This window comes from Salvelinus namaycush, chromosome 5 (genome assembly GCF_016432855.1).
Source record: "Salvelinus namaycush isolate Seneca chromosome 5, SaNama_1.0, whole genome shotgun sequence".
In the NCBI taxonomy this organism is placed as follows: Eukaryota; Metazoa; Chordata; class Actinopteri; order Salmoniformes; family Salmonidae; genus Salvelinus; species Salvelinus namaycush.
The window spans coordinates 24,530,919-24,555,249 of record NC_052311.1 but is presented as its reverse complement, the minus strand read 5'-3'; the positions used below and the strand labels follow the sequence as shown (position 1 = coordinate 24,555,249).

General features: G+C 44.7%; 1 protein-coding gene across 5 annotated transcripts; it reads right to left on the bottom strand.

The window, feature by feature from the left end:
• Nucleotides 1-520: 520 nt before the first annotated feature.
• Nucleotides 521-22,434, bottom strand: ssrp1a (structure specific recognition protein 1a). Of its 5 annotated transcripts, none has more exons than XM_038993790.1 (19): nucleotides 22,337-22,434; nucleotides 21,681-21,762; nucleotides 20,459-20,644; nucleotides 8,252-8,357; nucleotides 7,821-8,014; nucleotides 7,523-7,623; nucleotides 7,165-7,294; nucleotides 6,859-6,962; nucleotides 6,564-6,692; nucleotides 5,476-5,700; nucleotides 5,316-5,388; nucleotides 5,187-5,192; nucleotides 3,958-4,081; nucleotides 3,656-3,698; nucleotides 3,059-3,191; nucleotides 2,511-2,678; nucleotides 2,238-2,335; nucleotides 1,867-2,089; nucleotides 521-1,086 (listed from the first exon to the last, which is right to left on the bottom strand). In XM_038993790.1, exons 2-19 carry the CDS (start codon nucleotides 21,732-21,734, stop codon nucleotides 1,021-1,023), a joined length of 2,163 nt encoding a protein of 720 aa, XP_038849718.1. In that variant the 5' UTR covers nucleotides 21,735-21,762; nucleotides 22,337-22,434; the 3' UTR covers nucleotides 521-1,020. The 5 variants fall into 5 exon arrangements, with proteins under 5 accessions (XP_038849718.1, XP_038849721.1, XP_038849719.1 ...); XM_038993793.1 differs by having other exon boundaries at nucleotides 1,867-2,068; XM_038993791.1 differs by lacking the exon at nucleotides 5,187-5,192 and having other exon boundaries at nucleotides 3,958-4,084.
• Between the last annotated feature and the right edge of the window lie 1,897 nt (nucleotides 22,435-24,331).

The following is a 24,331-nucleotide window of genomic DNA, read 5'->3' as shown; positions in this document are numbered from 1 at the left end:
GCCTATAATAACATAGGTTAATATTTCCAGATGTATGATTTGTTGATTGGCTAATGTGGCACATCTGAACAACATAGCATAAACCTTCATGTATGTAATATCTCTCAGTACAGCCGCTAACATCAAACTATCTACAACAAGCTCAATGAAGAGCCAGTTAATAAAAAGCATGAAAAAGGTCTTTTTGGAAGTGTGTGTACTTCTTCTGCCTATTATCATTTGTGTAAGTGGGTGTGATAATGCGGTCCTCATCTGCCTCCGTTTGATATTCCATCTGATGTGGTTGCTGACCTCACAACATATTATAGCCAACTGTGTGTGTGAGAGCTTGTGGTCTTGAGGTTCATTTCAGGGTAGAGACCAATCTCTATTGGTTTAAATCTCATTCCTCTACCTGATAGTCCTCCAATCATACAATACATGGATCCTCTCACCTGGCTCCATCCCAATCCTCCCAAATGTCCCCCCCACCCACCCATCTCAGTTCCTGTAATTTCCTCAAGTGCCCACAAACAATCACTCACATTTTATTAAAAAAAGATTTATTCTTTCACTTTGAAAAAGACAAACTTGACATGGCAAATAAACAAAAACGCACAGAATTGCAGTTCTTAATTTCTCTAAACAGTTTAAAAACTCAAGACTGAAGACCCCTCTGCATGTCTCAGTGCTATTAAACTACAACCACCCCCATGGGGCGAATAGAATAGAACCCAGTAAAATCATGGGTAATGTAGTACATAATATGCTGTTGGATAGATCGGACTTAGTCTGTTGATAAACCCTCTATTTAGCATCAGGAAAACAAATAGTCTGTCAGCACAGCAAGAGGTATTCACTTTCAGAGAATGTGTAGGACATCATAGCGGGAGTACAAATTATTGGTCCATTTAACGCTTAGTGTGTGTGTATGATATGATCTGCGTTTCTTCGTGCACCGGTTACTGAGTAAACTTGTCCAAATGTTCCCCATTCGTTGCTATGTCTTCAGCAGGTCCAGCGAGGCTCCTCCCCCTCTCCTCAGTCAGAGTCCTCTGCAGAGCTGGGGGGTGTGGTCATTGCTTCCTCTTCTTCCTCCTCAGACTCCTGAGACAGAGACAAAATGAGAGACACACAGAGAGAGACACACAGAGCGCAAGAGAGACAGAGCGCAAGAGAGAGACACACAGAGCGCGAGAGAGACACAGAGCACGAGAGAGAGACACAGAGCGAGAGAGAGACACAGAGCACGAGAGAGAGACACAGAGCTCGAGAGAGACACAGAGCGAGAGAGAGACACAGAGCGAGAGAGAGGCAGAGCGCGAGAGAGGCAGAGTGCGAGAGAGACAGAGCGCAAGAGAGAGAGCGAGCAAGAGAGCTCGAGAGAGAGTGAGAGGCAGAGAGAGAGAGACAGAGACACACATAGATACAGAGAGAGACACACACAGAGAGAGACAGAGACACACAGAGAGAGACACACAGAGAGAGAGACACAGAGAGAGACACACAGATAGACACACACAGAGAGAGACCCACACAGAGAGAGAGACCCACACAGAGAGAGAGACCCACACAGAGAGAGAGACCCACACAGAGAGAGAGACCCACACAGAGAGAGAGACCCACACAGAGAGAGAGACCCACACAGAGAGAGAGAGACACACAGAGAGAGACACACACAGAGAGAGACACACACAGAGAGAGAGACCCACACAGAGAGAGAGACCCACACAGAGAGAGAGACCCACACAGAGAGAGACCCACACAGAGAGAGAGACCCACACACAGAGAGTGCGACACAGAGAGACACACAGAGACAGAGAGATATTCTTCACTATGATAATCCCATCAATTCATCCTACTGTTGCCATGGTGACAGTACAGTACCTTGCCCCTGCTCTGGGGTTTGCCTTTGGCCTTCTTGGCTTTCTTGGCTTTCTTGCGTTCACCGTCAGATGAACTCTCCTCGCTGGAGATAAACTCTCGGCTCTTAAAGCTGTCGTTCCCTCCTTGCTCCTTTTCTTTCTCTCCTCCACCAGACTTCCTCTTCTTGTCCTCCTTCTTGCCTCCCGCCTTCTTCTTGCTCTCCCTGATGGAGAGAAATGGAACTCTAGGGTCAAGATGGTTGTAAGATTGAGGTTGTTATGAGTGTGTGTGTTAAGAGAGCTTCTATGTGCACCTGGTAGTGTGTGTGTGTGTGTGTGTGTGTGTGTGTGTATCTGATGTTCATGGCTGTGTGTGTGTTTTTGGTCTCCTACTTCTTGGCTGGTGTGGAGGAGCCTCCACCACTCTCTCTGTATTCCTTCATGGCTTTCTCATAGGTCTTTTTAGCCTCCTCTGCTTTCCCGTCCCATTCCTAGCAGAGAGAAACCTTTTGTTATCAATCTGTTTTCCTAAATAATGGTTTAAATACAGAACTACAGTTCGCTAGGGTGACAATTATTTTATTCCAAAATTCCCAAACAGAAAAATGGGAGAGAGGAGCAGAATACAGGAAACCGAGAGTAGAGAAAGCATTCCCCCTCCCTCACCTCTTTGTCCTCCTTCCCTATCTGTTTCCACATCTCTCCTGCCTTCTTGGAGATCTCTGTGATGGAGATTCCGGGGTTTTCCGACTTGATGCGCTCGCGGCTGGCGTTGAGCCACAGCATGTAGGAACTCATCGGCCTCTTGGGGGCGTTAGTGTCCTTCTGCTTCTTCTAAAAGACAGACAGAGAGCGAGAGAAACATGAGCACTCACCCACACACGTCACATGTGCATAAAATACATCAACTTTGTAAATGCCGCCATAGGTCAAAAAGGTATATTTTTTCTCTGATACAATAATAAACAAAGATATTAATCATCTATTCCCCCTTCTTTCTCTCACCTCTTTCCTCTTCTAGATTACTCCCAATCCCTCTTCTCCCTCTCCTAGATGACTCCTAATCCCTCTCCTCTCTCACCTCTTTCCTCTTCTAGATTACTCCCAATCCCTCTCCTCTTCTCTCACCTCCTTCCTCTTCTAGATTACTCCTAATCCCTCTCCTCTTCTCTCACCTCTTCTAGATTACTCCTAATCCCTCTCTTCTCTCTCACCTCTCTGCGTGGTTTCCTCTCCTTCTTCTCTTTCACTACTTTGGCCTTCTTTGCAGGTTTCTTCTTCTTTCCCTCATCATCGCTGCCATCCCCTGCGCTGCCGCTGTCGCTCTCCGACGCGTTACTGTCATACCTGAGGGAGAGAGAGGGGAGCAATACTGTTAAACAGAGAGGGGGAGAGAGGAGGGAGAAAGAGGGGAGGAATACTGTTAAACAGAGAGGGAAAGAGAGGGGAGGGAGAGAGAGGAGGGAGAAAGAGGGGAGGAATACTGTTAAACAGAGAGGGAGAGAGAGGGGAGGAATACTGTTAAACAGAAAGAGAGAGGGGAGGGAGAGAGAGGGGAGGAATACTGTTAAACAGAGACAGAGAGAGAGGGGAGGGAGAGAGAGGGGAGGAATAGTGTTAAATAGAGACGAGAGAGAGAGGGGAGGGAGAGAGAGGGGAGGAATACTGTTAAATAGAGACGAGAGAGAGGGGAGGGAGAGAGAGGGGAGGAATACTGTTAAATAGAGACGAGAGAGAGGGGAGGGAGAGAGAGAGGGGGGGCTGAAGTAAGCAATGGGAGAATGAGTGAGGGATGACGGGTAAAAACTTACTCCTCAGCGACATCACTCTCCTCTCCAGGGTTGAAAGACTCATCTAGTAAAAAGAGAGAACATCAGTAACAGCTCTCCCCCAAACCTGCTGCTCTCTTGGACAGGGACACAACTAGCTCACAATAGCCAGACCTACGACATATTTAAATCTCTTCATGTATGAATGAGTCCCATTGAGCTCTATTAGGGAGGCCCTGATTGGCTGCGGGAGCTGTCAATCAATGGTCTGGCCACCCTATTGGCTGCGGGAGCTGGCACATAGCGGCCTGGCCACCCTAATAGCTGCGGGAGCTGTCACTCACCGGTCTCTTCGTCTGAGTCGTTGCTGCCGTCTCCCTCCTCTCTGATCTTGCCCTCGGCTTTCATCCTCTCCAGGTAGGCATCGTGCTGATCGTCGTCTGAGTCACTGTACTCGTTGTTCTTAGCCTTTATACCATGTCGGGGGGCAGCAGAGAATCAGAGACTACACTACCCATGATGCTCCAACAAGGCCCTGTATCTCTTCCTATGGCCAGCAGGTTACTGTACAGAAGGGGCTGTGTTCCAACACTTTACAATGGCTTCCTTTCCTTACCTCCTTACCTGTAGGACTACTGCTGGGAATGGAGAGACTAAGGGAGAATCTCATTGCATTTCCTTGATTCCTCACGTCCTTAAAACCCATTGGATGAGAAGGTCAAAGACCTCTGACCTCATCTAATGTGTTTTGAGGAGGCTTCGAGAGAGGACGCGAGGAATCAAGGAAATGTAATGAGATTCTCCCTAAGTTAAAAGCTAAGCTAGACAAACAGAACAGGAGGAAGTGGAAGACAGGATCCTTTGTAGTTCTTGACCATTCAGGTGACCTCAAGCTAGTAGTTTGTTGCCGTGGCGATTACCACCCAGGGCAACGGAGTAGGGCACTGATGGACAGAGTGGGCTGCTTATATTACCAGAGAGCATTCTGGGAGTAAAATCAGGACTTCCTGTATTTGGTTTAGAGGATGTGTTTCATCTTTCAGTTAACACACTGCAATGCCTTGGGCAATACATGAGTCAAGACAACGCAGGCAGCGCCCCCCACACAAAAACACAGCATGTTTTACTATCCTCGTCGGGACCTAAATTAGATTTCCATTCTAAATCCTATTTTCCCTAACCCTAATTGTAGCCCTAACCCCTAAGCCTAAAATAGATTTTCTGGGAAATGTCCCCACAACGGAGAATTTCTCTTGTTTTACTATCCTTGGAGAATTTGGGGGATTTCCGGTCCCAGCGAGGATAGAAGAACAAGACCACGCACACTCACACACCTCTCTCTCACACACACTCTCCAAAACACATCTGTGGATAAGCATAATCAGCAATCATATACCGATTAGTAAATCATTCATGGTTCTTCACAGAAATCAACCACCATGATTAGAATTACAGCCCCCCCGCCAACATACACAGACACAAGCCCCCCCCCCAACACACACACCATGCGAGCAGTAATCGCTCCAAACCAAAAATCAAGCCAACACTCCCACACCCCCGTAACCATACCAACCTTCTTCTTCAGGGGTACACAACAGACAGACAAGAAGAGAGTGACATCATCAATATTTACAAACACATCATTTATCTTGGAGAGGAGTTGAATGTATGTCCACCACAGTAAACATCTCCTAAAGGTTACCTCCTTGAACCCTCGGTTCTTGATGTGGAGTTTCTTGGCGTTTACAAAGTCAAACAGCTTCCCGTACTCTTCCCTGTGACGAGAGAGAGAAAGAGGAACCATGAATTCGACACAGAATCAACACGGTAGCGTGTGTGTGTTTCTCCGTCCCCTCTAATACCTCTCTATGCTGCTGAAGGTGAACTGGTTCCCCTGCTTGGTCTCCACCTCGAAGTCGAAGGAGCGCGTTGTGGTGGTGCCTCTGGCGAAGTTGACACTGGAGATCTCCTCGAAGCGCAGGTGCACTGGGGGCTTGTGGACGTAGATGAAGCCCCGCTCCAGCGGGTAGAGCAGGCCGGACTGGGCCTTGTAGGAACACGTTATACACTGGGCCCCAGGGGTGTTACTACAGGGGAGAGGAGGGAGACTCAGTTATTCTGAGTGTATGGTGTGCCTGTGATCCGGTGTGTCTGTGATCCGGTGTGTGTGTTGCGTCTGTGATCCGGCGTGTATGTTGTGTCTGTGATCCGGCGTGTGTGTTGCGTCTGTGATCCGGTGTGTGTGCTGTGCCTGTGGTCCGGTGTGTCTGTGATCCGGCGTGTATGTTGTGTCTGTGATCCGGCGTGTATGTGATCCGGCGTGTATGCTGCGTCTGTGATCCGGTGTGTATGTGATCCGGCGTGTATGTTGTGTCTGTGATCCGGCGTGTCTGTGATCCGGCGTGTCTGTGATCCGGCGTGTATGTTGTGTCTGTGATCCGGCGTGTCTGTGATCCGGCGTGTATGTTGTGTCTGTGATCCGGCGTGTCTGTGATCCGGCGTGTATGTTGTGTCTGTGATCCGGCGTGTCTGTGATCCGGCGTGTATGTTGTGTCTGTGATCCGGCGTGTCTGTGATCCGGCGTGTCTGTGATCCGGCGTGTCTGTGATCCGGCGTGTATGTTGCGTCTGTGATCCGGTGTGTATGTGATCCGGCGTGTATGTGATCCGGCGTGTATGTTGCGTCTGTGATCCGGCGTGTATGTGATCCGGCGTGTATGTTGCGTCTGTGATCCGGCGTGTCTGTGATCCGGTGTGTATGTGATCCGGCGTGTATGTGATCCGGCGTGTATGTTGCGTCTGTGATCCGGTGTGTATGTGATCCGGCGTGTATGTTGCGTCTGTGATCCGGTGTGTGTGTTGTGTCGGTGATCCGGTGTGTCTGTGATCCGGTGTGTGTGTTGTGCGTGAATCTGGTGTGTCGGTGATCTGGTGTGTATGTGTGCGTTTACCCCTGGAAGTTTCCGGGCACGGTGATCTTCCTGTTGACCAGAGCCTTCATCACCCTGCTGACCATCTCATAGAGAGAACCTGACATATTCTTGCTGAGCTTCCCTTCATAACGCTTTTCCACCTCCTCCCTTCGGTGAGGGAGCGGGAGGGGCAAGAGAGGGATGGTAGAGGGAGAAAGAACGGGGGAGAGGGGATCAGACATTGTATTAAGCGATTCTCGCCACCCAACAATACAAGTTCATTCTTCCTCTCCCATGTGGTGTTGAGCTGCTGTGGTTTCACTCTCCCACTCACTCGCTCATGTTGAGGGTAAGCTTCAGCTCCTCCTCCTTAGAGAAGTGCAGGATGAGGAAGTGGTAACGCGTCTGTCCCTGCTTAATGGGCGGGTCCAGACTGATCTACAGACGGCAGGGGGGGTAGAAGAAGACAGAATGATTATGAATCGGAGACGATGGCAAGGGCTTTGAAGTGAGAATTATTGCATTTACTTACTATTGTCTGCACGTTTGGTGGCCCCACACCATCTTAACACAATCTACACTCGACTGTCAACCACTCACCTCAATCAAAACACACACACACACACACACACACACTTACAACGAAGAACATCTGTCTCTGGTCCTTGCTTGGTAGCAGGAAGAGACGCAGCACGGTGGTGTAGGGTATCTTGTAGTCAAACGTCTTACCGTGGAGGTGAAGGAAGGCAGGGTATATGAGGATATCATACCTGACGCACAGAGGGAGAAGAACGTGGGTGAACAAGAAAGAGAGGAAGGCCTGCCTTCAAAGTTGGTGTTTGTCTAGTATGTGATAGGTTTTCATTGGCGGGGGGGGCTGGCTAGCGTTGAGCCAAGTGAACAATGTGGATCAATCTGATAAATGGAGAGTAATATTCAACTAAACAACGACGGATAATACTGATGAATAGTGGTTCGTGGTGCTGATGCCACAGTACCTGCCCCTGGGTGTGAGGCACTGCAGCTCCTTGAAGACACACACAGCATCTCCTGTAGCCTGGATCACATCTGCCTTAGACCGCACGTTCTGGGCAAACGCCTGACAGGGAGGATAGGGACACAGGGTTAAAACTGGAATACCGTCAACCACCGCATCGATGACGTTGGTGTGAAAATGAACTGTTTCTGAGTATAGGGACAGCTGTAGTGGTGGCGCCATCTGCTGGGGTGAAGTCAGTAAGGCACCAACGATCACGCCATTCAGCCAGCGGCAGGACAGAGTAGAGCGTGGGTTACCTCCACGGGGTCTGTCCCCTCGTCTGCGGGGCCGGGGGGGACGTAGAAACGGACCTCCATGAGAGAGACCTCAGCGTCATCGTTCTGGTGGAACTCCAGCGTCACCTCGTTCTTCCCTGTGGCGCACTGGGACACGCTGGCCAGGGGGATCTCAAACACGGAGCTGTCATTCACGTCAAACGACAGCAATGGACCTGCGGAGGGAGGGGAAAGAGGGGGGGGGGTTCAAAACCACAGCTCCCATAATGCACCACAACATAGCTGGAGGAATACTACAATGAATGCTACAACAGATCAGTAAGAGAGATCCAGAGATGAAAAGGGTTGTTTTGTAAATATGCCAGCCATCCAGGAGGGAATTACAGGACAGTTAGATCCTCTGCTGGTGTTGTGGGATACGTGTTCAGTGACATTTAGAGGGTGTTGTTTACCAGAGAATTTAGCAGTGCCCCAGTTCCAGCCCTTCACGCACATATCTTTCTCTGTCAGCTCCACCTTGTAGTTGGCCTTGAAGAACTCAGAGATCCTCTCATAATCCTGCAGAGAGAGGGAGGTAGAGAAGAGGAGAGGGGGACAGAGAGAGAGGGGGGGAGTAGAGAGAGAGGGAGAGAGACGAGGGGGGGAGTAGAGAGAGAGGGAGAGAGAGACGAGGGGGGGAGTGGAGGGAGACGAGGGGGGGCAGAGAGAGGGAGTGAAGAGAGGGGGGAGTAGAGAGAGGGGGAGAGAGACGAGGGGGGGGGGGGCAAAGAGAGAGGGAATGAAGAGATGGGGGAGTAGAGAGAGGGGGGGAGTAGAGAGAGAGGAAGAGAGAGACGAGGGGGGAGTGGAGGGAGACGAGGGGGGGCAGAGAGAGAGGGAGAGACGAGGGGGGAGTGGAGGGAGACGAGGGGGGGGGGGGCAGAGAGAGGGAGAGAGAGACGAGGGGGGAGTAGAGAGAGACGAGGGGGGGGGCAGAGAGAGAGGGAGAGAGACGAGGGGGGAGTAGAGAGAGACGACAAGGGGGGGTGGGGGGCAGAGAGAAAGCAAAATAGAAAGAGAGGAAAGATGTTCTCAGTTAAATTCTTACTGCTCACACTATTCAGGTAAAAACAAAAGAAACATCCCTCTTTCCTCCCCCTTGATGAGGAGGCTAATTAATCACAGCTCAATCTGGTCGCTCTCTCCTTCTCGCAGCTTACAATCAGCCCGTTTATTTATCCTGCCGGCCCGATTAGAGCTGGAGCACCCAGACACACACCGCAATCACTTCCACATGTGTGTGAAAGGACAGTGTGTATGTGTGTGTTTTTGAGAGAGGAAAAGGAGAACGAATGGGAAATAGAGCTTATGCACCTGGGTATCAGCTTGTCTGTTAGGTCAGGGGTTTTCAAACTTTTCTTGTCCAGTGACCCCTGCCCAGGAAAACCAGCGACCCAGGGACCCCTGCCCAGGAAAACCGGCGACCCAGGGTCCCCTGCCCAGGAAAACCGGCGACCCAGGGACCCCTGCCCAGGAAAACCGGCGACCCAGGGACCCCTGCCCAGGAAAACCTGCGACCCAGGGTCCCCTGCCCAGGAAAACCGGCGACCCAGGGACCCCTGCCCATGAAAACCGGCGACCCAGGGACCTCATCATGTTAGCAAACAAATAGATGCCTTGTCATCCACATTGATTTGGTAGTTTCATTATTTTGACCTCCCCACAGTTCATTGACATAGCCCATTAGCTAGAAAGGTGAAGGTACTGTATCTTGGCGGTGGCGAGAACATTTTGCTGTTCTCAAGCACATTTTCTGTGATTTCTGTAACACTGACTCGGTACCCCCTGTATATAGGCTCGTTATTGTTATTTTATTGTGTTACAAAAATACAAATAAATAATAAAAAGTATTTTACTTCAGTTTATTTGGTAAATATTTTCTTAACTCTTCTTGAACTGCACTGTTGGTTAAGGGCTTGTCAGGAAGCATTTCACGGTAAAGTCCACACCTGTTCTATTCGGCACAAGTTTGATTTGATATACAGGTCAACGTTTACGATCACAGCGTTTGATGGTTGTTCTAAAAAAAAGCATCGGTCCATTTGTCTATTGAAGACACCTGAATGCACTCATGGCTCATTAGGCCTTTCTATGTGCACCAAAATGATTATCGGTATAAGCTGAACTGCATGGGGAACGCCTGACACTAATATCGTATTTTATAACATAGCTAGTCATGTTGGCAATAGAGCAGACTTTCAAATGATGCCCAACTGACCCAGATTGTGATTTACACATTTTTTGGATTGCGTTTGTGATTGCGTAAACAACAGTAATTGTGTGAGGGCGGGGAATGCAAGGTTGTGTTCCTCAACGGCACAGCTAAAAGACCCCCCCAAAAAAACACCATAATAATTGAGTTACTTTTGAGTCATAAAATTGTATTGAAATTTCTTAGGAACTGTGCACACTTTGGAGAGGTGTGTGACACCTTGGAGACACGAGTTAGTCCTCTCACTCAAACCCTTGTCATGTCGTAGTCTTATGTTGCACCTACCCTACATTTTGAATGTAGCCAGAGTATTTTCAAATGTTGTTGTCAACAATTGCGGCAAAAAGTACAATACATTTAAAATTCACATAAAAATACATTTGACCTCCCGACTGGCGCAGCGGTCTAAGGCTCTGCATCGCAGTGCCACCTCTGTTACTACAGATCCTGGTTCGATACCAGGCTGTGTCGCAGCCGGCCGCAACCGGGAGACCCATGCGGCGATGCACAATTGGTCCAGCGTCGTCCGGGTTAGGAGAGGGTTTGGCCGGCCGAGATGTCCTTGTCCCATCGCGCTGTAGCGACTCCTGTGGCGGGCCGGGCGCATGCATGCTAACACGGTCGCCAGGTGTACGGTGTTTCTTTCCCCCGATACGTTGGTGTGGCTGGCTTCCGGGTTAAGCGTGCATTGTGCCAAGAAGCAGTGCGGCTTGGCGGGGTTGTGTTTCAGACGACGCGCGGCTCTCGACCTTCACCTCTCCCGAGTCTGTACGGGAGTTGCGGCGATAAGACTGTAACTACCAATTGTATATGACAAAATTGGGGAGAAAAAAAATGATTCAGTCTTGTGTCAGCTGAACTGTTCTGTCCTCCTCAGCTTTGGTCTAATAATTTTCCCATAATCTCGAAACTGTCTCTTTTCAATTGCTACCATGGTTATGAATATGTTTTTCTTCTGTAAGAAACATTTCAATTTAGCCCTATCCAATTAGGGATGATACCAGTAAAGCAATATTTTTTACATGGCAAAATTGAAAACACGAAGCAGACCAAACTCTTTGGTCCTTTAAAACCCTGTTTTATGTCAATTATAGTGTGCTTTAGCATGGAAAATAAATAAAATGCGACTCCGGATGACAACATAATTTGATCTGTTTTCCTAAATAAGTTAAATCTGCTTGGTTTCCTTGCCAGAATACCAACGAGTATCACAATACTGGTATGGTCCCAGCCCTACTTCTCCATATAGGCCAATTCCCACGAGCGTAAAGGTTAAGTTGAAGCAAACTGTTTTTCCATCCCAAAAATGTGCACTCAGATGGCCCGCCTAAGAATTTTCTATACAGAAAAAACCCTGCAATTAGCTGAAATTACTGTAATTTCCTCTATATTAAAAAGGATTGCTCGAGATTTTAGCAATGAATCCATTCATCTACTTCCCCAGAGTTGGATTAACAGGAACAGCTAGCAGGCCAACTGTTGCTGTAGACTTCCAATCATTGTGCTATCGCTAGTTAGCATCGCCACGTAAAACTCTCTAACTTCCTTCATACTGGACGCAGAGACATAAAAATGGTATCCATGATGGTAAAAATATTTTCTACAACATTGCCAACCCTCTGCAGTACCTTGGACCCCGGTTTGAAAACCCCAGTTTGAAAACCCTTGTGTTCGGTTAGTAGAGTGTGAAAGCCCACCGTGCGTGTGTGTGTGTTGGACAGAGAGAGAGAGAGAATATACGCCAGACTGTGTATGCGTGTCCATCTGTGTGTGTATAGAACATCAGATCAGTGTGTTGACAGCATCGGTGCGTGTGTTTGTAAAGATGTATGAAGACATTGTGTTTGTGTGTGACAGCCCGTATATACAGATCTAAGTTTACATTATATAGTATATACTGGATATAAATCTGTCCGTGTGTGTAATGAGTGACCGGTAACTATGTAAAGATGTACATATCAATGTGTGTGTGTGTGTTCCTGCTGTCCTCATCAGGTCCAATGTGTAGAGCACCATCTTTCATTACTCCTTTGGCAGAGTGCTGATGCTTACATGACACAGGCATAATAATCACTCATCCCAGCCTCTACACACACACCAATTTCCTCCCGCCCCAAAAAACACGGTCCCAATCCTCCCTCCACCTCTCCCCGTCCCCTATCTGTTCCATTCCAACACCCCTCTTCCTCTCCCCCTAACTAATATGATGCTCTGTAACACAGATGTCGCTATGTGATCTTGACACCAGAGTCCTATGCATTAGTGGACACCAAGAGTTTTGCAACAGGAAACGAAAAGCAAGTGTTTTCTATTGGACAGGATTGTCCCTCCCAGTGCGTCAGCCCTCTTTGTTTAGGTTTCGTAAATTGTGCCTAGTGAATAGACCCAGTTATGGCTAACAGAGTGGAGTCCAGATCAGTGCAAAACAAACTCAGGGTAAGTGCAGTGCTGTTTACACTAGGTACCAAATTAGTAAACAGATGACTTGTGATACGTCATCAGTGCAACTCACCAGTCGCAATTCAAATACATGATCATTACTTGTTCAGCACAGACATGCAACACATTGTCTATACAGTACCAGTCAAAAGTTTGGACACACCTACTCATTCAAGGGTTATTCTTTATTTGGAATATTTTCTACATTGTAGAATAATAGTGAAGACACCAAAACTATGAAATAACACATACGGAATCATGTAACAAAAGTCTAAAACAAATCAAAATATATTTTAATTTTACATTGGCAAACTCTTGGCATTCTCTCAACCAGCTTACTGAGGAATGCTTTTCCAACAGTCTTGAAGGAGTTCCTACATATGCGGAGCACTTGTTGGCTGATTTTCCATCACTCTGCGGTCCAACTCATCCCAAACCATCTCAATTGGGTTGCGATCGGGTGATTGTGAAGGCCAGGTCATCTGATGCAGCACTCCATCACTCGTTTGAAGTTCTTGAAATTTTCCGCATTGACTGACCTTCATGTCTTAAAGTAATGATAGACTGTTGTTTCCCTTTGCTTATTTGAGCTGTTCTGGCCTAATACGGACTCGGGTCTTTTACCAAATAGGGCTATCTTCTGTATACCACCCCTTGTCACAACACAACTGATTGGCTCAAACACATTAAGGAAAGAAATTCCACAAATTAACTTTTAACAAGGCACACCTGTTAATTTAGATGCATTCCAGGTTACTACCTCATGAAGATGGTTGAGAGAATGCCAAGCGTGTGCAAAGCTGTCAAGGGAAAGGGTGGCTACTTCGAAGAATCTCAAATATAAAATATATTTTGATTTGTTTAACACGTTTTGGGTTACTACACGATTCCATATGTGTTATTTCATAGTGTTGAGGTCTTCACTATTATTCTACAATGTAGAAAATATATATAATTTTTTTTGAAAAACGCTTGAATAAGTAGGTGTGTCCAAACTTTTGACTGGTACTGTACATGAGAAGTAGGCTGAGGTGGTGTCGAACCAGTGAGGATATTAGGGCTGTCCCCGACTAAAAAAAATCTTGGTCGACCTTGTTCTTTCGACCAAGTGATTGGTCTAAATTTTTAAACATTCATTTCTTCATATATGAATCGATTGTTTTAATCAAATCAACTATATGCACTGAGCTTGTCTGATGCTTTAAGCGCACTGTTTGATTAAATAATTCAAAGACACAAATAACTGGAGGGAGTCCGACCGCAATTGGTTTGATTGTGCCGCCTTGCTCAGACTTGTTGAGCCATGTTTTTAAAAAAGGACAGCGAGTGAATGTGTGACTAGCACCCGTTGACTCTCTGTCCTCCCTGCTGCAGAGACCACCAGGGAACATCAGTGTGTATCGCGCTGTCCTTGTTGCTGAAGCTGCAACATTATGACAGTCATTTCTTACTGAAAAGTTGTCACCCGAAATCCCTCATTTGTTTAGGAAAAAAACATTCCCCATTCCCTCAACCCTAGGGCCTGACCTATAGCACGTCATAAATAAATTGGTTATAACAAACTCTGAACACCATAACACGTGACAGCAAAATGGATGCAGACGACGTTAAAAATACATTTGAAACGGGGAAATACTTACTGGTTGCGCAGGAGGTAAAGGGGAAGTCAGATGTGAGGAATACATTTGACTAGTTACGGAAAATACTGGAGATCAAGAAACAGAAGGTATGGAACAAGCGCTGTGTGCACATTAGGCCTGTGTGTGCGCCAAACAGGTGCTGTTAGATTACAATATCATTTCAGACCGTTTGGAACAATGTAAACACAAAATAAATTACAGGCGTACCAGTTGTAACGTTTGTTTTTCTTTTCGTAAAGCCTTTTTTACAGCAAAAACTAAAAACAGTCACATTCATTCGTGAATGCAATTTCTGAAACGGAATGGTTCAGGCCAATTTATTATTTACGCTAATTATTCAATGGTCACGGTGTTATTTTAAAACTAAAATGCTTGATTACATTTCACATCATGAATGACCCGTACGCTGTGTGATGACATGAACAAATAAATGATTGATTGTTACAACAGCCTATAAGTATTGAAATATAGGCCTAAGTAAGTTACAATATTAAGACTAAACAGGTTGCACTCTTAGGCCGACAGCTCAATGGTGGTTATACAAGGCTGCTATATTATGCCTACTAATAATAATGAAAGTACTTATTATAATGATAGTAATAACAAAAAGGAGATCAAAGAAAAAGGAGGGTTATTATTAGAAGCATAACTTGTCAGATAATTTGTCAGATAATTTGTAACAGATTAAACAATACTAAATCAATAAAATAATACCAGTGAGGCTGGTCTAACGCAAAGAAAAGTGTAAAGCCTTTATTACAGCAGAGCAAAGATTAAAAACAGCCCAATTTATGAAATTGTTGCGTGAGGCTTGCCGTTCACGGAATCAGTAAGCTATTAACCAAACGCTAAACAGGCAACAGAAGCAGGATCGGTCTAATCTCTGTAGGTACACTGCATTCGGAAAGTACTCAGTCCCTTTGAATATTTCCACATTTTGTTACGTTACAGCTTTATTCTAAAATGGACTAAATTATTTCCCCCCCCTCATCAATCTACACACAATACCCCATAATGAAAAAGCAAACAGGTTTTTAGACATTTTTACAAAATGTATGAAATAAAAACAGAAATACCATATTTACATAAGTATTCAGATCCTTTGCTATGAGACTCGAAATTGAGCTCAGGTGCATCCTGTTTCCATTGATCATCTTTGAGATGTTTCTACAACTTGATTGGAGTCCACCTGTGGTAAATTCAATTGATATGACATGATTTGGTAAAGGCAAACACCGGTCCCACAGTTGACACCACGTCAGAGCAAAAACCAAGCCGTGGGGTAGAAGGAATTGTCCGTAGAGCTCAGAGACAGAATTGGGAAGGGTACCAAAAACTGTCTGCAGCATTGAAGGTCCCCAATAACACAGTGGCTTCCATCATTCTTAAATGGAAGAAGTTTGGAACCACCAAGACTCTTCCTAGAGCTGACCGCCCGGCCAAACTGAGCAATCAGGGGGGAAGGGCCTTGGTCAGGGAGGTGACCAAGAACCCGATGATCACTGACAGAGCTCCAGAGTTCATCTGTGGAGATGGGAGAACCTTCCAGAAGGACAACCATCTCTGCAGCACTCCACCAATCAGCCTGAATGCCAAGTGTCATGTTTGGAGGAAACCTGGCACCCTCTCTACGGTGAAGCATGGTGGTGGCAGCATCATGCTGTGGGGATGTTTTTCAGCGGCAGGGACTGGGAGACTAGTCGGGATTAGGTTTGCACATTTTGGGGAATATTCAGAGGTGGAAACTTTCCGTGGGAATTAACAGGAATATATGCAAATTAATATTAATACCATTTAAAATGTAGATGTTTTTTGCATTGGATATAATGACCATATCATATGGAGACAGAAACATCAACCTTTTACCTTATCATAAACAGACATAATTGCAAATGATTAAATCCTTCCAATAGAAAAAACCCCCAGATCTGGTTCCAAATTTAACTTTAATTAAATGAGTTGACACTTCACAAGGGATGATTTCACTGAACAACAAAAGGGAATATTGAATGATCCATCACATCTCCCAAAAACATTTTCAACATACATCTGTAAAATGATAGTGTAGAACCTAAAGCTTTGGTTGTCTTCCTCTCAGGCTTCCAAGTCTTCCTCTCAGGCTTCCAAGTCTTCCTCTCAGGCTTCCATGTCTTCCTCTCAGGCTTCCATGTCTTCCTCTCAGGCTTCCACATGTCTTCCTCTCAGGCTTCCACATGTCTTCCTCTCAGGCTTCCATGTCTTCCTCTCAGGCTTCCATGTCTTCTCCCTGAACCGCCTCAATGTCCACCACTTGAACATCAGACTGAGGCCTCATCCTCACTGTCACTTTCCAACCTTGTTGAGGATGACACGTTGTCAGGCTCAAAACGCCTCAAATTTGCCCGGATGGCAACCAATTTTTCAACCCTTGTACTGGTCAGCCTGTTGTGTGCTTTGTTGTGTGTGTTCCCAAACAAGGACCAGTTGCGCTCTGAGGCGGCTGATGTTGGTGGGATTTGGAGGAGGATGGAGGCAACAGGGGAAAGAGCCTCAGATCCACAAAGTCCCTTCCCCCAGGTGGCTGATGAGATATGTTGGCACGACTGCCATATTGCATCTCCATCTCAAAGCCCTTGCTTGGAAGTGTACTTCGCCAGACTGCCAAGAACCTTGCCCTCATCCAGGCCAAGGTGGCAAGACACAGTAGTGATGACACCATAGGCCTTGTTGATCTCTGCACCAGACAGGATGCTCTTGCCAGCATACTTGGGGTCCAACATGTACGCTGCAGCGTGTATAGGCTTCAGGCAGAAGTCTCCACGCTTTTGGATGCATTTCAGAACTGCAGTTTCCTCTGCTTGGAGCAACAGTGAAGTGGGCAGGGCAGTACAGATTTCTTCTCTTACATCTGCAAGCAGAGTCTGAACATCAGACAGGAAGGCATTGTCTCCCTCAATCCGTGCAATGGCTACTGCTTCAGGAGTTTCAGGCTGCTTACCACTCTCTCCCAAAATACATCATCCAGGAGGATCCCCTTGATGGGGCTGTACATATCGGCAGACTGTGATATGGCCATTTCTTAGAGAGACTCCTTCCCCTCCAGTCGACTGTCAAACATGATGACAACACCACCCCAACGGGTGTTGCTAGGAAGCTTCAATGTGGTGCTCTTATTCTTCTCACTTTGCTTGGTGAGTTAGATTGCTGCTACCTAACCATTTCCTTGGCTCTCTTGAAGAGTGTATCCATTGTTTTCAGTGCCATGATGTCCTTGAGGAGCATATTCAATGCATGAGCAGCACAGCCAATGGATGTGATGTGAGGGTAGGACTCCTCCACTTTAGACCAAGCAGCCTTCATGTTCGCAGCATTGTCTGTCACCAGTGCAAATACCTTCTGTGGTCCAAGGTCATTGATGACTGCCTTCAGCTCATCTGCAATGTAGAGACCGGTGTGTCTGTTGTCCCTTGTGTCTGTGCTCTTGTAGAATACTGGTTGAGGGGTGGCGATGTAATTAATTATTCCTTGCCCACGAACATTCGACCACTCATCAGAGATGATTGCAATACAGTCTGCTTTCTTTATGATTTGCTTGACCTTCACTTGAACTCTGTTGAACTCTGCATCCAGCAAATTCGTAGATAAAGCATGTCTGGTTGGAGGGGTTTATGCTGGGCGAAGAACATTCAGAAATCTCTTCCAATACACATTGCCTGTGAGCATCAGAGCTGATCCAGTTGCATACACAGCTCGAGCAAGACATTCATCATTTATCTGACAACGTTCCTCCATTGAGTCACAAAAACTTCTGATTCCAGGAGGACCATGAGCTGTTGCTATCGATAAGGTGTCTGATTCATCATTTTCACCTCAAATAGAAGTAGAGGGACTTTTGTCAGAGGTTGCTTATTGTGAGCGCTGAGGGAACTTTATGCACTTGGCCAGATGATTCTGCATCTTCGTTGCATTCTTCACATGATTTGACACAGCTTTTCCTTCTACATTAGCTGCAGTGAAATGTCTCCACACGTCAGCTAGTGCCTGTGGCATTGTCCTGTAAAGATGATAATTTTTTTGTAAAAAAAAATGACAAATACAATTCCATGTACAGATAAATAGTTAAGCAATTAGATTAAACAACTCCTTTGTAACATAAATGTTCTAAAATGAAACATGTATGGAAACAGGTGGATTAACACTCCTCAGTTAGCAGGCTCAAGCAAGCAAAAACCCACAGGGTAGCAAAAACTAACTAGCAGAAATTGTTAACAAGTTAGAAATTATTTAAACACACTTTGCTGTAGGCTACTATATACTAGTTAACAAAAAATAATGTCCTATAAAATATATTCACCACACCCAGTATTGTAATCAAAACTTACCAGAAAGCATGTAGTCCATGGCTCAGACAGTGTAGTAGTGTGGCCTCAATAGCATCTTATTAGTGTGCAAGATCTTGAGAATCAGCTGCACATGTGATGGAAGAGTGCACTGCAGATGTGACGGAACAATGCACTGTGCATGCAGAGGGTTGCAATTCCATTGAATTGGGGAAAGTTTAACCAAAATATGCCACAAGACCAAAAATTGCCTTATGTGTATCCCACAAAAAAGGTTCACTGTTAAAAGCTAACTTTTTTGATGAATTTAAATCAAAATTCCAGGGCTTAACTTCCCATGGAACATTTCTGGAAAACGTTTCAGACCCTTTGCAACCCTAGTCAGGATCGAGGGAAAGATGAACGAAGCAAAGTACAGAGAGATCCTTGATGAAAACCTGCTCCAGAGTGCTCAGGACCTCAGACTGGGGCGAAGGTTCATCTTCCATCAGGACAACAACTCTAAGCACATAGCCAAGACAACAAAGGAGTGGCTTCGGGACAAGTCTCTGAATGTCCTAGAGTAGCCCAGCCGGAGCCTGGACTTAAACCTGATCTAACATCTCTGGAGAGACCTAAAAATAGCTGTGCAGTGACACTCCCCATCCAACCTGACAGAGCTTGAAGGGATCTGCAGAGAAAAATGGGAGAAACACCCCAAATACAGGTGTGCCAAGCTTGTAGCGTCATACCCAAGAAGACTCGAGGCTATAATCACTGCCAAAAGTGCTTCAACGAAGTACTGACTAAAGGGTCTGAATACTTATGTAAAATGTGATATTTCATTTTTTCCCCCTTTTCATAAATTTGCAGAAATGTATAAACACCTAATTTTTGCTTTGTCATTATGGGGTATTGTGTGTAGATGTGAGGGGGGGCGGGGAAACGATTTAATCCATTTTAGAATAAGGCTGTAATGTAACAAAATTTGGAAAAAGTCAAGGGGTCTGAATACTTTTCGAATGCACTGATATATATATATATATATGGATGATTTATAAAGCCAGGCACATAACAGTTAGGCTATTGATTATAGACCTAATTCAGTTGGTTTCCCCTCTCCTCACTTTGCTAAGACAATTAAGGCAAGTGCTGTTTTCTCTTCTCCTAACTCAGCTGCTGCCTCCGCCGCATTGTTCTCAACACCAATATGCTGGTTAACATTGCTATTATGCACATAGCAACATGGTCTAGGAAAAGGTGTCAATTCAACAGCGCATTGATGGGTTTCAGAAACGCGGTCCACTAACCAACAGGGGAAAAACAGCATTTGTTATAAAATAATATACTTTTTATTTGTGTTACACCATTATTCGTACATAATTTAACCATATACAATTTCAGTATCACGTCTCAGTGATGGACTGTGCCATCAACACGGCCTCCACAATGGATCAGTCCACTCAGACAGGCGGCAATCAGACTGGTGTATTGTACACAAAGATATATTTTTTTTATGTTGCTACTGCTCGACTAAAGAAATCTCGGTCGAACAACAGCCTATCGACCAGTCGACAACAATGGGGTCAACCCTAGAGGATATAGAGGGTGAACACATCAAAGTGACTGACTCGCTGGCTGCTCCACTAACCAATGTTTGAATTCCTCACCAGTGACAGTGACACCGTTGTCTAAACCCTCAGTCAGAAGATCCCATCTTCAAAAATAGAATGATTACCCTCAGGAGACTAGCTTTGCTTCTCTCTCTCTCTGTAGCAGCTAACCTCAGGAGATCTGTAGCAGCACTGGTAAGGCTAGATTATACACACATGCACTCACATTCACACACGCAGAGACGCACAGATCCACTCTTGCACAATACACAGTCACGTGTGAACAGATCAACGGACTTATCTAAAAGCTCACCCGACACCTACCCACACAGAACTCACAAATTAACACAAAACCACAGCCGTCGCTCACACAACCATTTACAAACAAATTCCCTCACTCGTTCACACACTGCCTCACCGTGTCTCTGAAGCCGTCGTATTTGTAGACATGGCCGTTGCTGGTTGCCAGTTTGATGCCGTGTCCCAGACACACACGCCTCCATGTGGCCACAGACAGCTCTGCTGCCGGGATGTTGTCCACCTTCCCGGTCTTACTGCTCTTATACACCACATTCTGCTTACTGAACCGCAGACGACCGTCGTTCTGCAGAGAGACCACACACACATAAATGCACTTAGGTTACTGCGATTGACAAACTTGCTAGTAGCTAGATGCTGAGTTTTGGTTGGTGCCAGTGCCAGATTGTGGCAATTTATTTGTATATCCATTACAATACTCAATTTTCCTTGGCTAAAAAGAAAACACGAAGCAAAGACTTCACTCTATGGTCCTTTAAAACCTACTTTTGTCAAATATAATGTGCTATTGCTTGCAAATAAACAAATGTGACAACATAAAAGTTGTTGCTAACATTAGGACTGTTTTCCTCAAGGAATTAAGTCCTCTTCATACTGGTATAGTGCCAACCCTAATATCCATGTCTACTTATATCCTGGTCCTGGAGATCCACAGGGTGTGCAGGAATTTGTTCCACATTGATCCCAGGCAGGCCTAACACACCTGATTCAACTAATCAGGGCCCGGTTTTCCAAAAGCATCTTAAGGCTAAGTTCGTCATTAGAACTTTTGTAGGAGCATCATTAAAATCTTTGAGCTGTTTCCCAAAACCTCCATTACTAAAGTTGCAATTGAAAACGCTTGTTATTTACCGACTGCCTCAGACCACTATTAAAACAGCTAAGTGCATCGTTAAATGCTTTTTTTGTCCGTCCGAGTCACTTTATAGACAGAATATCTCAGCTAAACATAGAATCCAGATGTTTATCTGTCTCTGTGACCACCGGTAACTTCAGAACGAAGTAGACTACAAATAGAAAGTTGCCAATGTCTTTGCAATTGCTACAAACAAGCAAAGGATAAACAGATGCTTCAAATTAAAACCAAGATCACTGGATTAAAAGATAAATACAATACAGTAGGCTACATACATAGGCCTAAATATTTAAATCATATTGAAATCAATTTCACGTTCAGATAATCTAGTTCTATTTTGCTGGCTAGCATACTGTCTGTCATTTTTGCGTCAATGCATATTTAATGTGTAACATGTGCACAATGTGCCAAATCTGTGACTTATTGCAATATTATTGTGAAAGCATTTGAATAGCTAGTTACTGACCCAGGACCCCTTGGATTCATGGTAGATCTCGTTGAACTCCAGCGTGTCTCCCATCTCTGCCTCTGCAAGAAGTGATGCTCAGCTGAGGACACAGAGGAAGATCATGTCAAACAGTTATCCAGCTAGCAATGTTAATTCAGAGGAGCTCAAGTTGTAATATATCTAGCTATTTTGCTAATTCATCTGAGAGTCAACAGGTGACACAGACTGTTGTTGCCATTTCATTTAATATCTAACTAGCTAGTTAGCTAGCTAGCTTTGCAAAATCAAAACATGTAGTTAGGCTAAGTAGCTAGCCAATAACAAAATACGATAGCTAGCGTGACAACTCAATGCGGTTACAAAGGCTTAGTAGTCAATGAACAACAATGAGCAAGCTGCTTTATTTGTGGCTTGAACATGCAGATACTAACTAGCTATCTATCGTAGAACGTTAGATGGCTGGACATGTAACGAGATGGCTAGTAAATGGATGCCAGTCGAGTGTGGCTAGCATGCTAGCTGGCTAGTGATGATGTTGAGTTGCTTCGATAACTATTTGATTCAATAGTAGCTAGGGCAGTTTTACTTGTCTAATTTATCTGGTTTTATACACATATATTTGCAATCCACTATTTATCTCCCTAAATAAAAAGAACAAAAACTTGATGTCTTACTGTAAATGTGATGAGGAGACCTCGCCGTTTCCCGCGTGAAGCGTCAAGGCAAGAGCTGACGTCACCGGAAATAAATCCATGCTACTTTTGCATTTACTTCCGTTTCGTTCTTCTTACCAGAAAATAACACTTTTTAAAGATGTTCGGCTGTGTTGGTCTTTTGCCTGACACTAACATAAACAACTTGGCTTCCTTTAGAAACAGGTGAGAATTGTTTAATACGAAAGCTTTCAGTCTTTAGTAAGGTCTTGTTTTATGAAACGCAACCCTCGTCGTTTTCAGAACCGCTTGCAATGACTGCTCACCACCACTAAGGGGTGCACGCAGCAACCTGTTAAAATAATTGTTCACTGTGATGATGGATAGATGATGTTAAAGCCACCGGTCGGCCATATTGGCACTCCCCAGCAGGAGCAGTCCTCCGTAGGAATGAATGGAATTCTACTGTATTTCAATTAAATGTTTAAAGGACAAAATTACATGTATTTAAGTATTGTTTTGTTGTAGTGGGGGCAGTAACATTAGTCATCTCAAAAAGTATACTTAGCTCACATAATATAATTAATTGGTATGCATTAAAGTGTTTTTAATCGAATAAATGTTGCAAAAACGAATGTAGACATTAACAAATGCATTTCTCAAGCTTCCAAAATATTTTTTACAATGGTGGGGAGTGCCAAGATGGTCTGTGCTATCTGGGATCTTTGGGACATCCCTACCCCCATTGAAGTTGACATGTAAAATGGTTAGGGTTAGGTAAGGGTTAGTGTAAGGGTAGGGACATCTTGACCGTGGAGGCACGGTGGCTTCAAAGCAGCGCCCCCTAAATGTCATCTAGAGTATATATATAATCATTGGACCCATCCCGTATAGCCTACTGTACCACTTTGGCAAAGGAATTACACTAATAGGTTACTAAAATCTTGTTCCACTGACTTGCCTTGATCCAATATCAACATACTATGTTATATGAATCCTATGAGCAGACACATATCAATGTTTTGATAATAATGAAATATTAGTTTTTAAATTGTTACATTTAACATTGGTCTCTCTCTCTCACACACATACACCTACACATACATCAATCACAGCTCACACTCTGGGTACACAATGGTACACGTTAACTGACAGGTGGAAGTGAGAGCAGGAGATCAGACTAGTCTTACTGTCAATAATGCTAATGCCAAAGGAATGAATATAACACAAAGGAGAAAAGTAAGAGTGAAGCAGGCAAACATTCACATAGGCATATACATACACACCTAAATACACAGTGACCACACACAGACATCACACTCTATTCATAGACTCTATTCACTTAACTTTAATTCAAGTGGACTGTTTTAATTTGCTGAGGTATATTGCATTGACATAACATGTAGACCTACAAATCTCCTGATGAAACATCATGGGAATTAAATAAGTATATGTTTGATGAAAAGGAAGAATCACTGAGAGATAGTAATTGGTTGTGACAAGTTCCAGTCATCCCAGCTAGCACATTTGGTTCATTGGAAGTTGTGGGAACATATATTTTTGGTTTCACATTGGTTCTGGGAACGAAGCCATAAGTTTTCTAACCGGTGAAACAGAAAGTTTTTTAAAAGTTCTGACAACAAAAGTGAAAATGTCACCTGTTCTGGTTTCAGGGAGGTTCTGAGAACGTTTTACCATGGTTCCCTTAAAGTTTTCCTGGGAGTTTTTATTAATGTTCTTAGAACGGAACTTATAGGTTATTTGAAGAGAACATGTTTCAATAAGACTTTTAATAACACTCCTAGCTTAGTTTGGGTTAACTGATTTGAACACCAAACAGACAGGACACATGGAAAATCATTTGCTTGGGCATTAATCAGGCAAAAACATGTATTTTTTATTTTAGCACTGCATCAATGAGATTTGAACTTGTGAACTTCTGATTTCTATTCTTCTATTCATTGAATTAGTTTTTTTTTTACTCATAGAAATCTGTTCATTTTAGTCTATTCAAAC